At 32.9% G+C, this 15,464-nt stretch overlaps 3 protein-coding genes across 14 annotated transcripts in view; all 3 read right to left on the minus strand.

The window, feature by feature from the left end:
- Window positions 1-444: 444 nt before the first annotated feature.
- On the minus strand, window positions 445-9,503 carry LOC148166912 (uncharacterized). The gene is made up of 2 exons (XM_088047552.1): window positions 9,167-9,503; window positions 445-1,538 (listed from the first exon to the last, which is right to left on the minus strand). Exon 2 carries the CDS (start codon window positions 1,534-1,536, stop codon window positions 526-528), a length of 1,011 nt encoding a protein of 336 aa, XP_087903678.1. The 5' UTR covers window positions 1,537-1,538; window positions 9,167-9,503; the 3' UTR covers window positions 445-525.
- Window positions 9,504-10,182: 679 nt separating this feature from the next.
- LOC148166913 (uncharacterized) lies at window positions 10,183-10,748 on the minus strand. Its single transcript, XM_088047768.1, has 2 exons — window positions 10,473-10,748; window positions 10,183-10,415 (listed from the first exon to the last, which is right to left on the minus strand). Exons 1-2 carry the CDS (start codon window positions 10,633-10,635, stop codon window positions 10,237-10,239), a joined length of 342 nt encoding a protein of 113 aa, XP_087903894.1. The 5' UTR covers window positions 10,636-10,748; the 3' UTR covers window positions 10,183-10,236.
- A 1,744-nt stretch (window positions 10,749-12,492) lies between these two features.
- LOC148166914 (agrin-like) overlaps window positions 12,493-15,464 on the minus strand; it is a 122,342-nt gene continuing 119,370 nt past the window's right edge. For 11 of the 12 annotated variants that reach the window (XM_088048331.1, XM_088048328.1, XM_088048329.1 and 8 more), the window contains 6 exons: window positions 15,158-15,441; window positions 15,036-15,108; window positions 14,845-14,985; window positions 13,822-14,004; window positions 13,622-13,776; window positions 12,493-13,575 (listed from right to left, as the gene is read on the minus strand). In XM_088048331.1, coding sequence (XP_087904457.1) covers window positions 13,424-13,575; window positions 13,622-13,776; window positions 13,822-14,004; window positions 14,845-14,985; window positions 15,036-15,108; window positions 15,158-15,441 — 988 coding nt within the window. In that variant the 3' untranslated portion in view covers window positions 12,493-13,423. The remainder of the gene's footprint in view (window positions 13,576-13,621; window positions 13,777-13,821; window positions 14,005-14,844; window positions 14,986-15,035; window positions 15,109-15,157; window positions 15,442-15,464) is intronic. The other variant, XM_088048332.1, reaches the window with a different exon arrangement.

The raw sequence follows: 15,464 nt of genomic DNA on the forward strand, positions 1-15,464 counted from the left end.
TTTTGCATTACAAATACTTAATTTCTTAATTATATTACTCTTTTTTTATTCAAATTGTGCTATCTTTAATAATGACTCCTCCCATCTTACTTCCTCTCGTCCACTGTATATATTTTTTTGATAATTTAAATTTAAATTGGTTGGTCGTTCAAAAAAGGTGATCGTTTTACGGAACCGACTGAACTGGCCCGCAAATTAAATCACTAACACCTGGCAAGAAAAATGGGCTGTTAGATAAAAACGGACCTATTATAATTATTGACCTGCTGTTGTATTGGAAACAGTCTTTATCGGGATTAGTCATATCTTAAGATAAGGGATGCAGATAGCTGTTATTAATTCAATAACTCAAATTTCGGGGCTATTACCATTCTAAAGGCTAAACTTTAGGAGAATTAGAAACAGAAACTTGATTGTGTGATTCTAAGGGACAGAAAAGCGGCATTTTCTCATCAATTTTTATTTAAATTATCTATCAGAAATTAAATACAATAACACAGTTATACACAATAACGCAACTACTATTTACACGTTGGTGGTTTCCTCCGAAGATGATGAAGATATCTCAATGTTATCCTCTTGTCCACTATGTGATATAAGATAGTTTGAGATATTTTTGTCTGGGACGTTTCTATCACATTCATGTTCAGTCTCATATTCTATGTTACGCACATTTGGCATGCAGAACGAGTATTGCACTGGTACTGGTACTGAGTGGCACGAAGCCGGATATAGAGCACTTGGCATAATAGGAAGAGGTCGTATGACTCCACTGCCTCTTTTCGCGGTACTTGAAGAATTGATAGAGAAAATTGCAGCAGCGTACTCAAAAAACGCCGCTTGTTGGGCTAGAATCAAGTCGTCTCTATTCTGCACGTCTGTTGAAGTAGAAGGAGTTACCATGTTGACCCAAGACAAATTAGGAAACGTTTGTATGGGTGGTATAGAAGGAAACTGGCTCTGCGTCGATGGTGTTGTTTTATTGGCGTTGATGATGCTATCAATACTAAATGATTTTGGTGCAGGAGTTGTTGTAATGGGTGTGATAGGAGGTAGAGAAGTAGGTAGTTCTGAAGTCGTTGGACATAGAATTGGAGGAACGTTTGGTACACAAGTCGAAGGGTTTGGACTAATAGACTGTCCAGCCATAAAGGAACTATTTAATTTCGAAAGACTGTCTAGTTCTTCATGGACGTGTTTCGGGAGTTTGAAACGTTTTCGTCGTCGCAGAAAACTTCCATTTTCAAACATGTCTAAAGCTGAAGGGTGAAGAGCCCAGAATGCTCCTTTTCCAGGACGATCGGGACGTCTTGGGATCTTAATAAAACAATCGTTGAAGGAAAGATTGTGTCTTAGAGAGTTTTGCCAACGCTGAGTGTTTCGGCGGTAGTAAGGAAATCGGTCGGTTATGAAGCGGTAGATTTCCGACAACGGCAGCATCTTCTCCGGGGAACTCCATATAGCCATTGCTGTTAGGGATATGTACGAGTAGGGCGGTTTCTGGTCTCCGTAGGTTTCACGAGGTGGCCTTGGCATTTCTGCAAAAAATTACATTGTTTAGTGAAAATTGTAGAGTAAGAAGTCAAGTTTATTATTTCTGTTTGGGTCTTTTGTTGTGTGAAGATTGGCACATGCAAGCTTCCGCCGCCAATTACCTAATTATAGAATGTCATCGGTGTTTGAAAAAACTTGCAAACACTTAAACTATTTGTAATCTTTTTACCCGCATAATTGTTCAACAACCCTATTAATTCCTCCTTTCCGTTATAGAAAGGTATGGTTTTTGCTTCAAGTTGCAAGAGTAACACACCTGTAATTCGTATATTGCATACATCTAGAATAAATTCAAACTCAGTGCACCTGATAACTTATGTAACATCAAAGGAAGTCGAGGTAAAGAATTATACCCGCAACTTAAGTCAAAGCAAATATTAAACTTCAATTTAATAGCAAACGGTTTAGAAGGTGTAATACATACACGGATAATTTATGATGATTATACCCACTAGGTATTTTACTGGTCTTAATTTTTGTTTAGCAAATGCTTTGAATCAGAACCGCTGTTCACTTAATAACCTAAATGACAAAAATATCTAACTATAAATTCATTGGACTTAAGTCTGGAAAACATGGGGGCTGTTAAATATTCGCGTTTATCAATTATGCAAATATTGAAATATGTATGATGCTACTTTGATTTTTATAAGAGTTCACTTCCGATCATAAATCGTCTTAAATTCTCGATATTATTTTAGTAACGACAGTTTAATTGTCATCATTTTAATACCGTTGACGCGAAATGTATGCAGGTATATTTAAATACTAGAACAAAGGTAGACTGATGGCACTACAATTATTTTAAATATCCACTGCTGACAGTCAGATGCAAATTTTTCACATTCTTAATTTGATGTGCTTGTAACAACAGAAATCGACTTATTACCACCGGCGAAATTGAACTCGAGCATGTGCTTATAATGAGATTCCAAATTGGAAACTATGAAAAAGATTTGAGCTATTTTACGACTATTTGTGTTTATTTGATAATAAATTTACACATAATTGAATTCCGTCTTGAGCGCAGTCATTTTTTAAGAGTTATATTTGCCACTTGGCCTTATGCTTAAAATCCTCATAACAATTAGTTAATAAGAAGAACAATGAAGTTTTGTAATACTTTATAGCTAATAAATTTTCATGGAGAGGCATATAATTCATCGATGATGACGTCATTTCAGCAGTTTTTAATCACCATTTAAGTGTATTTCTGATTGTTTTGTGAAATCATAAGTAAGTAAGCAAAGTTACAAATTACAATAGAAATGAGTTCATTGTGGTGGTCGTATGAAACTGGAAATATTTTCGAAACGAGAACATTGCGTAACTGTTGTGTGCCGGTTTTTCTATTTATAATGAAATTACCGTTGAAAAAGGGTATTTATGTTTATTGTGCGAGTAGATAACATAAAATTACAGGCTGAATAAAATAAAAATCATTTATGTTATGAGCTTTTTTCGTTTGTTGGAAGCCGAGTTTTGGCTTTCGTGTAAACTTTGCTTCCGATAACCATCGTTCTAATTAACTGGGTTTATCAAACAAATTATTACACACAATAATATCAGAGATCGCTGAACATACTCTATTATGGATTTTTAAAAACGAACATTGTTTACTGAAACACGAAACACGTGTTTGTGTAAAGTTTAACGTTTTAATAATTAGCGAATAAAAGCTGCTATTTTTAACTAGACAAACCTAGCTTCCTGACTATAAAATTAATACGTGGTCACTACTGGTTTTACTTTTAATTAAAAACAGATTTTTGACTTTTATGGTTGTGCTTGATTAGCATATTAATGATTTTGTGTAAAGATTAAAAATTGCGTTTTAACTCAGAGTCAATATTTGTGTTAAACTCGGAAAGTCGGTTTTATTGTCGTGTTTAGTGATTATTATTTTGGGGTGTCACGTTAATCATGGCGGGAAGTTTATTTCAAAACTCACCCCAACCCTCTATCGACCTTTGTAGAGGATATACGCTTTTTCGGTGTAATAGCAACACCCTCGCAAGATAATGTGAACAATCTCAATAAATGGCACGATATTCGCTCAAGCTTGGTAAAATAAAAGTCCACGTAAATTTTCGTTTCTATTATCAGATACTTTAAGCTGAAAACCATTTAAATAAATAAAGAACATAAGCGGGGAAAAAGCGGTCAGTTAATAGCCAGAAATAGCACTAATAACCCAGTGATGGTGTTTGCTTTATAAAATGATCGTTAAATTTTTGATATCTTATAAAGAAGGTCGTAAATTTAGAATTATAATTTTTTACAGCTGAATAACTTCACCTTTGCACAAAACCCGACACAGATCTTCTGACTGTAAATATGGATTTTACAAATTGTGTGCCTGATTTATACGTTTTGTTGCAAATCAACTTTAAATTTGTGGACTTCAGTTCAGAAAAAAACAAATTTAAAGGACATGTAAGGTACTGGAGGGTATTATGGCCCGGTTCTTCAACAGCGGACTCATTAAATGGAAAATCATGTATTTTTGGTTGTGGTAACGTTACGGCGATAAAATTTTAGGAGGTTGCTACTTTTAACTTAATTATTAACTGTGTCAAATTACAAAATTTTGGAGCAAAAGACGCAGATTTTAAAAATTTTCATTTGAGGACAAATCCAAAAGATATAAAATTTTATAAAAATTCTTTGGTAGTGTTAGCACTACAACGATGAAATTTGGTGAGGTTGCTACTCTTAACTCATTTATGAACTGTCCGAAATTACAAAATTTTGGAGAAAAAGATGCAGATTTTAGAATTTTTATTTTTTGGACGAACCAAAGAGCTTCGAAATTTTATAAACAAAATTGTATCTTTGGTTGTATGAGAGCTACAGCAATGAAATTTGGTGAGGTTGCTACTCTAAACATACTTATTAACTGTCCGAAATTACAAAATTCGGGAGCAAAAGCCACAGATTTTAGAAATTTTTAGTTTAGAGACAAACATTTTTTTAAGTAACTCCAAAATAATTTCTTTCTTCAGCAATTTTTTTCTTTTTTTGATATTTTAGAAAATATCAATTTTTTTATTTTTTTAATGTACTTTTAAAAATTTTGAAAAAGTTATCGTCTTACATGTTTTTACAATTCATTAGCCTATAAATGCAAAAACTAAAGTGTTGATTGACGTTTACCGTTTTATTAATATTGTGAAGGGTTTTAACAACAAAACTTCTTTAATTTGTGGTTGCGGAAGTTTATTGTTCTCCATTTTTTCTCAAAAAATTAGTGACAGTTTTGTACAGAAACGTTAAAGTTAGGTGTGGAAACGCGTGCGATGATTATCTCTCTTACCACAGAATCAGCAGAAATAACTGCGAAATCGCAATAGAATTATTAATATTTTTAAGTGGGCAAATACTTTTGAGCGGTAGTGTATATAAAAAAAATGTATCTTTGATTGTGTTCGCATTACGGCGATGAAATTTGGGGACGTTGCTACTCTTAACTTATTTATAAACTGTCCGAAATTACAAAATTTTGGAGCTAAAGATGCAGATTTTAGAATTTTTTATTTTTAGGACGAATCAAAATGTTTCAAAATTCTAAAAACAAAATTGTATATTTGGTTATGTGAGCGCTACAGCGATGAAATTTAGGGAGGTCGCTACTTTTAACTTATTTATCAACTGTCCGAAATTACAAAATTTTGGAGCAAACGACACAGATTTTAGAAATTTTTAGTTTAGAGACGATGTCAAAAGTTTCAAAATTATATAAAAAAAATTGTATCTTTGATTGTGTTCGCATTACAGCGATGAAATTTGGTGAGGTTACTACTACTCTGAAATCATTTATGAACTGTTTGCGATTACAAAATTTTGGAGCAAAAGATGCTGTATTTAATTTTTTTATTTTTAGGACGAACTAAAAAGCTTCAAAATTGTATAAAAAATTGTATCTTTGGTTGAGTGTGCGCTACAGCACAAATTACAAAATTCTGGAGAAAAAGACACAGATATTAGAACCCAAAAACTTCAACAATCCGTAAAAAAAATTGTACCTTTGGTTGTGTTAGCACTACAGCGATAAAATTTGGGGAGGAAACAGCAACTTATGTATACTAAAGAGTTTATATTTTTGTTCCTAACAATTTGAGAATCGAGGCCACATTTTGGCGGTTACAAAAATTGCCAACCCTTGAGTGGGCCATAATACCCCCTGGTCCCTTGTATTATTTTCGGAGTTAAATTAATTATTATATTTTGTTTGCGATTGTTTCCAATTACGAATGCCTGGAAAACATTACTGTTAATTGCTGGAAACTTGGCGTACAATGATAATTTAATGTTCTGGTACATGAATTTGTACTTCTAACATGGTGTCTTACACTACGTTTGAGTAAATTATGCTTAGTAACTTTTACAATTGTCGTTAAACTTGATTAGTTGTCGTATTAAAATGTCAGTTTTCAATTTAGTAACCGCAATTAAATAAAAGTACAAGTATTGTAGCCACATTTGTTGTAAATCACTATACAAAGTGATTTCTTTTATACGAAACAAATAAGTGGATTTCTTAGTATGTGATAATTTAAGTAATCCAATAATTTACGAGGTAAATATTTATCTGAAAAGAGTGTCGTCAACCACTGTAAATAAAAGTGTGACAAATTAAGTCCATTTCACAAATTGCACATTGAGATACTCCCCTTGTATCACAAGCTCTGCATTAGTGAGAAATGCCAAATGTAACTTCATTGTTAACCGCTTTCTCATTGATAGGGGAGCAGATTTTGTTTGATGTAGAGGAGAAAGCAAGCACACAATTAAGCTAATTTTACACACATTCTTATTATTTTATATTTGAAAATTGGAACATTTATCAGAGTAATTTGGCAACAATTTTTACGTTTATAAAATTAAAAGACAACAATTGAACAGAACTTTTGTCAGTAATCCATTGGGCAATATGTTACAAATGGAAATCAATCGAAAATTCACAAAGATGAAAGCCAGAAAGCGAAGGAAAATAATTTAATTTTTAGATAAGCAGAGAGAAATTAACTTATTCGAAGGGAAATTATTCTTCATATTAATGAGTACTATCTGCCTGTATGTTTTTTGCACAGTGAAGAGGTTTTATCGTTATTTTTTGCGAAGAATATGGAATTCGTGGTAAAAGTAAGGTTTAAGCGTTTTTTTGTCAATTTCGTTTCAGTAAAAAATTCATTGCAAATGTTTTGTTGACTTAAATCTTTCGATACGCATCTAGAGAAATGACCAAAATAACAGAGCCGTGTTTGGTGGCTAATTAATCTGCGATTTTTTTTCCACTTTTGGCACGAAACAATGTGCATTAAATTAAGTCGCCTTGAAAAAAGTACAGAGCGTGTCGATTATATTTTCTGTATACACAAGCCGCCACGCGCCCTCCGGCAAACCACCCGATTTTAGCCGAGATATTGTCATTGTGTCCTTATTATTAAGCGATATTTGGGGTCGTTCAAACCCTGGGAGACTTGTCGAGGGTTGTAAAGATCCTATTAAAACTTCCTCAAAATGTGTTACTACAACTATGTAAACAGTGGTTGATGTCGGAATATTATCAACACAAAAGAACAGAGTAAGAGCCGCCACTCACGCTCTCACTAATAGGGTTTCATCCTACTCATTCTAAGACATCATATAAGCCAATTTATTTATTTTTTCGGGGATGAAGTCAAGTGCCGCTAAACAAATTACTTTATTAACTAATTACCAGCGAAAACAATGTTTAAATTAAGCGGGTGCTAATGATATGCCATGACTACCGGCGGCCATTATAATTCTATTACCATTACGCTCGACAGATAGTAATTAAAATAATGACCTAAGCGATTATTGTTTATTTGCACATGTTTCTAGTTTTCGTAAAATAGACGACAGATATGTCTAAATGGCTAATTACGAGCGGAAAAGTGCTACATACACTAATTAACCCTTATAATTTGCCATTTGTAATACCATACAATAATATTGTTTACACGTGAAAAATCGAGATTTCAGACTTTTCTAACCAATGTCACGTGCCGGAAATTCACTGCAATAATTGTAAATTATACAGATCAATCATTGCTCATACGTTTTTTTTTAGTTGGTATTTATTGTGATGCAACTTCCTCTTATTTATTCAATTTGCACACTAAACATCCGAATTTCAAAGTTAAATTATTATTAGCCAGATTTCTGAATTTCGAAAATTTTAGATTTATTACTTTTTCAGGCTGAAGATTTCAAAAATTTTTAAGGTTTTGAGTTTAGAGGATTAGTGATTTTAAATTGTAGAAAAATACTCCATCCGATTTAAGATTTTTTGAGCGTAATTAAGTGCACATTATCTCAATAAAAAAGTACAAATTACATAAGAAATGTGTGTTATGCTTCGGCTACATAAATTTAATTAAATTCACCATTATTTTGCTTAGTTTGTGTTAGTTTTCTCAGGAGATCGGTCATAATTTTGATGGAGCTATCTTCAAATCGGACACTTATTGTTGGACAGATGGATAGTTGCTATGTTTTTTATTTTGCTCTATTTATTAACGTTTTTTAACATTCTACCGGCCAGTGACTTGCGTTTTAAAACTGAATTAAATATTTATTTTAAGTTAAAGACTTAATTTAACTGCCCTTAATCCAGTTTAGTGGGAAAATGTATAAATTCAGATTTCCTTATAATCAGCAATGGGGAATTTTGTATAAATTTATCAATAGAGTTGTTTTCCCACGGAGTCGTTAGATTGTCTGTTTCGAATTTATAGTGACGTTATTTTGCTTGTTTATGAAATATGCAAAGTTCGATTTGATTATGATTTGATCGGTATTCTGGACAAATATTAAGAGTCAAATTGGACTTTTATGGGTAGTAAATCATAAGTCACTTCAAGGAAAAGCTTCTTTGGCTGTTTTATAGATCTATAAAAGATAATCTATAGATCTGGAAATTGAAGCAGATTCGGTAAGCTCGTATTTTACTAATAATTTGGGCTTAATTTACATAACTTGTATTGAAAATGAGGACCGCTTTTGTGGTTTCCGCCGAAAATGAGTAATGTGTTTAGTAAATATAAATCAAACAAACTTTCCACGAAGCCGAAGAAGTAACCATTTGTTGGATACCGGCGGCTCTTGACAAAAGGTGTAAAGATATATTAAGGTATTAAGAAAGACATTCATTCTTCTATTAGTTTAATGAAGGTAAGGTAAGGTAAGGTAAGGTAAGGTAAGGTAATACAGTTAGAGTTGGTTATTTTTTGCGTTAAACAATTGTTTGCAGTTTCGCTGTGTAAAAATCATTGTGAACTGTATTGAATAATGTTTGAGTAATAAATATTAATTATTCACCATGCGGCCACTATTGTATACAAGAAATTTATTAAACTTATCTATACAGTGTATGTAATAAGGTCTTTTATGTTCGATTATGCAGCTGACACTGATAATTAATAGCAACCAAATAGACGAACAAACCAAAATCATTTATCACATCTACTTTGAAGTCAAATTAAATTTATTCATCCCTGGATCGATATTTTTATAAAATACGTTTAATTAAACTGGGCCCAAAAACATATCCAGCTCTCAAAATTCAAAAATCGGAAAAAATTACCTGCGTTTCCAGCCGACTTTTAAGTGGTTCTTGTTATCCATTTGTGCCACATGACAAATTCAAAAATAAATTTCCTTAGTTCTTTACGCGTGCTGTTTATTCGTGCACCAACACTACACAATACATAACGTTTTAATCTCAGGAACCACACTAAAGAAAATCACTGTCGGCTTATTTGTGATGGAATTGTCGGCTTGGCTTTGTAGTTAACTTTACAAATCGGTTTATCTTAGAGAGTGTGATCAAAAATGTGTATCATACTAGAAAAGTTATGGATACGCAGGCCTTTTCAAGCCCAACCTCGAAATGTAACGACCTCTTCTCATTGGAGCCTTACAAATCCTTGGATATAGGCGGGAAATATTAATCGGTTGGGAGGAGTTTCACCCTAAAGCTCCATTTTGTATGGCATCCTTTTTCAACAGATCCTTTCAGTCCGTTCTCAATATGCTAATCGAAGGATAACAGATGATCAACGAGAAAAAACTACAAAAGCTCGCGGCTTTACAGACGCAGCTTACGAATTTTCTCGGATTTAACCAAAATTTCCAAAGAGAATTTTAAAAAACTATCTTACCGCCAGTTTCTTTTCTAATACTAGCAGCGACATCTGTAGAATAACTTCCAAGGTTCTTGAAGTCGTGAGACGTATTCTCTCTCTAATTTTGACAGCTTGGTCTATCGGTCAATAGATGGCTCTCTGTAAAATTATTGCACATTTGAGTGTGAAATTTAAAAAAAATTCTACACTTTTGTTTTTTTTTGTTTTTTGCTAAAAATGACCAGTGTTGCACAGTGAAAGTTGGGACCTAATAACGCGCAAAATTTGACAGCCAAACTAATAAATTAGTTTTATAGTTTGGTTTGGTTTCATGTCGTTACCTCTGGTACTTTTCCACTGAAGGAAATTTTCTTAGTTTCTCTCGTCCTCACCTTCAACTCCTACAAGACCTATTCGAATGAATGATTTATCTCAAGAACTCACCTCAATGTCGATGACAAAAACACGGAACGAATAAAAATAATATCACATTTATTGCTTTAGTATATGTACATTATCATTATTTACACTAAACAGACTCAAATTCTATATAACATATTCGTCTAATAAACGAGAGAGAAATATTTGGAATAAATATAGCAATAAACAGCAGAATGGGGCTCAGAATTATGAACACAAGATATAGCAGCAAGTTCCAAAGACATTTGTCGAAGGAGTCATCATACATTGCTTTTGGAACCATAACATCTGTAAAAAAACATTATAAGTGTTGCAAACAATTAGTACTTGCGTGGTATTTATCACGATGGAAAGTGCATCTTAATTTCACAGTTACACAACAATGCAGTGGCAGTTCAAATTGGTGCCAGAGTGGTACCAGTACTGTAAAGTTGAACCAACTACTCAATGAAATGAGTTTTATATTTAAACGTTTATTGAAATTGAAATATTCGACCTGCTTAAGCATCTTTGACACACTTTTCTTAGTGACATAATACTTGTGACATCACTTTGATCATTGTTCTTTAAAGTATACAAGTAAATCAATGAACTATATCAGTTTTAATGAAATGTTTAAAGTCCTACCTGTGGCCATCCGTCCCTCTTTTTGCACACTCTACTCATCATTGATCATTGATCGTAGTTCTAGTATTTTGAGAACAAAGAACATGTTTTGGAATTTTTCTACAGGAGCTGCACAACAAAATACCTCTCCCACAAGACTAGTCTGAACAATCTGAACCCGTCGGCTTTACCTGGTCGACCTTCGATGTTTTGTTTAATACTTTCGCTTTTGCGCCACGGTTTGTTCATTCTTGATACAATTATATAATTGTAACGAGTTGTATTAATGTTCTTTATTAAATCACGTTGGAGATATAAACAAATTAACATTAACGTGATATTATGTGCGTTCCAATTGTTTGAATTGTATTCCAGGGTCAGTGTTACGATGGACGACAGCAGCTTTGATTTTTTACTTGCGTCATGAAGATTTATGGAAAATACCACTGTTGACCAATTGTATTCGATGCTTTCTTTTAACGCCTAGCAATTATAGTTAAGATGTCGTTTTGACATTGAAGGTGGACGTTCTCTTTTTCATTGAGGATGTCGTAAAGATTCTTTGTTCATTTGAGTACTGACAAGACATGCCTCAAAAGACACCAATGCTTCGTAATTACAACATAACACATCTCTTTGGGTTAATTTATATTTTTAAATCAATAAGAATTCTCATATTATGTAATATTTATTGACTAATTTTTTATGCCTACGTGTGCTGGATCTCTATCTTCAAAGGAATTATTTTTTCGTACTTTCTTAAACACGTGGCTAGTCACAAGAATTTTTAATTTTATTGCAAAAATTAACGACCCTATCATGTATTTACTATGTTTTGAGCATTTAAAAAAACAACCTTGTCCGTTCACAATCCAGATTTAGTTTGCAAATTTTTTAAACCTGGAAGAGCTTATAAGGTATCTGAGGTAAATAAGGTCTAACGCGTGTTGCGGCCTAGCAGAGCATAAAGATTTCTCGGGGCCAAATGAGACTTCAACTTTAGACTAAAAATGAAAACTATTGCAGAATATGTACCACGCATTCATTTCACTAAGTGACGCTGTTTGTCACATACCTAGCAAACTTTTGGATGTTATTTTCCAGAGAGTTATGTAAGTAAAGCACTTACCTAGAGAACCGGATAGTTTACAAAAAGAGAGTTCTTAAAAAATTGACAGGACTTTGACATTAACACTTACCGTATATTTCCTCTCATTCACCACTTCGTAATGATTTATTAAAGTTGCGTCAAGGAAAAAACCAAATATTTGGTATGTCTGCTCTTGATTAAATATATGGAGCAAACTGACACTTTTTCAATTGGCATGTTGTTCAGAAAACTTTATAATGCAAAATTGGCCAAGTTAACACATGATTAAGGCACATTACTTAAAATATTTTTATTTCTCATTGGCCCTTACGAGTTTTCAGCGTCTCGTATTTGAATTTAATTTGTTGGTAGAGTATTATACAAAAAAAGTCAATTCATATTTAGTTATTTTTGAGAAATAAAAGCAATGAAAATGTAGGACTTGCCTTGAATTAGACGGTCACTGCTGTCATTTTAAATCTATAAATTTTCCAAGATATATTAAAGTACTACTCGTGTGAAATTGGTTTAATGCAACCAACAGCGCATAAACAAAACTACCAATGTTGTAGATGAGGGTATTTTATTATGTTTAACCTCTGTCAACTGTCAAACATTTTTTTTGGATCATACTGTATGGGAAATTTGGTTTCGGAGTAAAACAGTTCGGTAAGAAAAAAATATATTTTATAGCATTTATCGTACAGAAGTCTACAGTAGAAATGATGAGTAAAACAAACTTATCGTTAATTAATTTAGGTCTTCAATCTATATATTTCGATACGTAATTAAACTTTCACTATAAATTAACATTACCTAAAATAACTATGATATTGGCTATTTACATAACATACAAGCATATTAACTCCTCTTATTATATGCATATTTTTCCATAAAAATTATTGCCAAAAAACAAGTAATAGACAATACTTATAGATATTGGATTCACACAGTTGTTTCTGTAACTGGGTAACATCTAAACATTTGAAGATAATGTACAAATTTCAACATTGGCCATAAAACGAATAATGGTGAAATGTCAAATTTAGTCAAGGCAAGGTCAGAACGTCGTTAAAGTTTTAACTGAATTAACATGTAATATATATTTGGATTGGCAGGTTTAACATTGTTTCTAGCGTTTAATAAATTCTGGAGTAGTCAGTTCCGAAATAAATACAAGACTAGATACAAATAGCTTTGCAAAAACACTCCTAACTGTTATTTTGTCGTCTAGTAAATACATTGACTGCCAAGATTGAGAAATGACAGATAATAGGTTACAACTACTAGGAACAAATAAGATTTGTACAGCTTAGCTCTATACGTTACTAAGTAGCAAGTTGTGCTTGTAACTTTGGAAAAAAAGTCAAATCTTTGTACAGTTGATATGTAACAAAGTCATTGTAAGTGGCAGTCAATGTCTCAAACCTGTTTGAATGCTACACAGAATTGCACGTAGTTATCAACAGTACATTTATATACAACCATATAATCATATCTAAGCTAAATTTTAAAATGGAAAATTGAGGAGTACGTTATATCAGTCTCACAGTTTTACATCATTTAGTATTTATTGCACGATGCAACAAATTTACATCCGTTAAATTTCGTTATCATGACAAAAGCTAATTTTATTTAATTCATTAGACATCATGTCCAAAGGTTTGGAATTTACTAAAATATGTTGGATGCACCCTTCGAATCCTGCGTAATATGCTGACGGCAATCCTTGGGGTAAATTAGTTGTACCACCTAGAAAAAACTCATCAAGTCTCATTTTTTTCGCTTTAAAACATACCTATCCATAATTTTGAATTCGTTCGTAACGAAATAGCACCATATTTTGCGATGCCTTTCACAGGGGGCTCCCCATCAATTGAAATAAATCCTGCCCTTTTCCTTCTTCTCACTTGGATTATATGCCACTTACCGTCGTCAATTTTCGTTTTGGATCTAAAAAATTGCGTTTTCCACACTACTTTTATCAAATTTAATTACCTGATTGCCCAAAACGCGTCTTGTTTTCCTAAATTATAACTAATTTCGGGATGACCATTAACAATAGCTATAGAAAAATAGTCTTCTTTAATACTTCTGTTTTTACTTCTCCAAAGGAGAAGAGCGTCGGTTGCGAACGTGCGGAGTTTAATTTCGTATCTGTTGCCACGTTCGGGTTTCCTCCTGAAAAACAAAACAAATCAGGTAATTCTGTTAACGACAGCAAGCGCCTGGCACGTGTTTTAGTATCTTTAATAATATTTAAATAAATAAATAAAAATGCATTAATGAGTCTAAGGTTTTTATCGTGGTCTTGAAACAGTGTTATGAAATAAACCATTAAACGGTCATCATAATTGATAAATTGATTAATTTGCATACAAGTATGTGGATCTTTTATTGTAGTTTTTGCGTGTAGAATGTTTTATTACGATTTTTCTGAGTTGTTTTGTACAGTTGGTTGCATATAACACACACTGTAAATCTAGAAACTATCTCGTTTTCCGTGGAGTAAAATAAAATAGCGGCATTCATTTTCTGCAATTAATCAACGGGTTAGTTATGGCGTTTTAAAAAAGGCCATTTTATGGATTGTTGACATTAAATTTTTTTATTAGCTCATTTAAAAAAGTAAATTAAAATCTGGTTCGGCAAATAGTAGATTGTTCTTTTACACGTTGGAAACATTTGCGCAATGAAATCGATACTTGTAAACGCAAAATTTCTACAAACGATCAAATTTTGAAAAAATGTTTTATTAAAAAATTAATAAACAAATTTATACACGTGTTTTTTGTGTTTTCATTGGATTTCTTTTATTGTTGTTTTTTTTTGAAGCGGAATTTTGAAAAAATGTTGGTTGAAATAGCAACAACTGGCGAGTCGTGTAAATGTAAATTGAGTCAAACGATGTTTTTGTGATATCTGTTATCTTTAATGTTTGGTTGTGTGTTATGGTTAGGGTCAGCAGAGCGTACGTGATTTGATTAGTATTAGATTGGAGTTAATTGTTAGTAATCCTACCTGCCATTATCATAGAAATCAAAATTGTAATATTCCTCGTCGTCGTCGCTATCATAAGTGTTATTATCGACAAGTTCTTCTTCAAGAGTGTCAACATCATCTTCTTCGTTGTCAGGGTAATCATCGTTAGTGAAATTATGACTGTTAGTAATTTAGAGTTAGTGAAGTTAGTAATAGTAAAAGTAAGTTACCTTCTATATCCACGGTTTCTAAATTGGAGAAAAGTGGCCCCGTTAAATTTAATTGCGGGAGTCTCCTCTTGAGCTGGAATTTTTCCGTTAAAGTCGTGAATTAAGGGATAAAGAAATCTTACATATCTCGCAGTATTTTCCCTTGGTGTTGGTGGGACATTTGCATATAAACTGATCGAGTTCTGGTACACATAGACCATTATTTAAACAAGGATTTTTGGAAATGGGACATGGTAATCCGTCATATGAGCCGACATTAAACGCGCATCCGTTCCTGTTAGAATCAAAAGAGCAATCCGGCAATTTACCCGAAATGGGAAGGGGTTTTCCATTTAGGAGAATCCTTTGTATTACACCCTTATATCCTTTAGATGCGCCAGATAAACGATGCACTTCATCCCAAGCTCTGAAACGTATACACCATGTTGA

The sequence above is a fragment of the Gnatocerus cornutus genome, chromosome 10 (genome assembly GCF_029298725.1).
Source record: "Gnatocerus cornutus isolate USDA-ARS CGAHR chromosome 10, icGnaCorn1.1, whole genome shotgun sequence".
NCBI classification, from domain to species: domain Eukaryota; kingdom Metazoa; phylum Arthropoda; class Insecta; order Coleoptera; family Tenebrionidae; genus Gnatocerus; species Gnatocerus cornutus.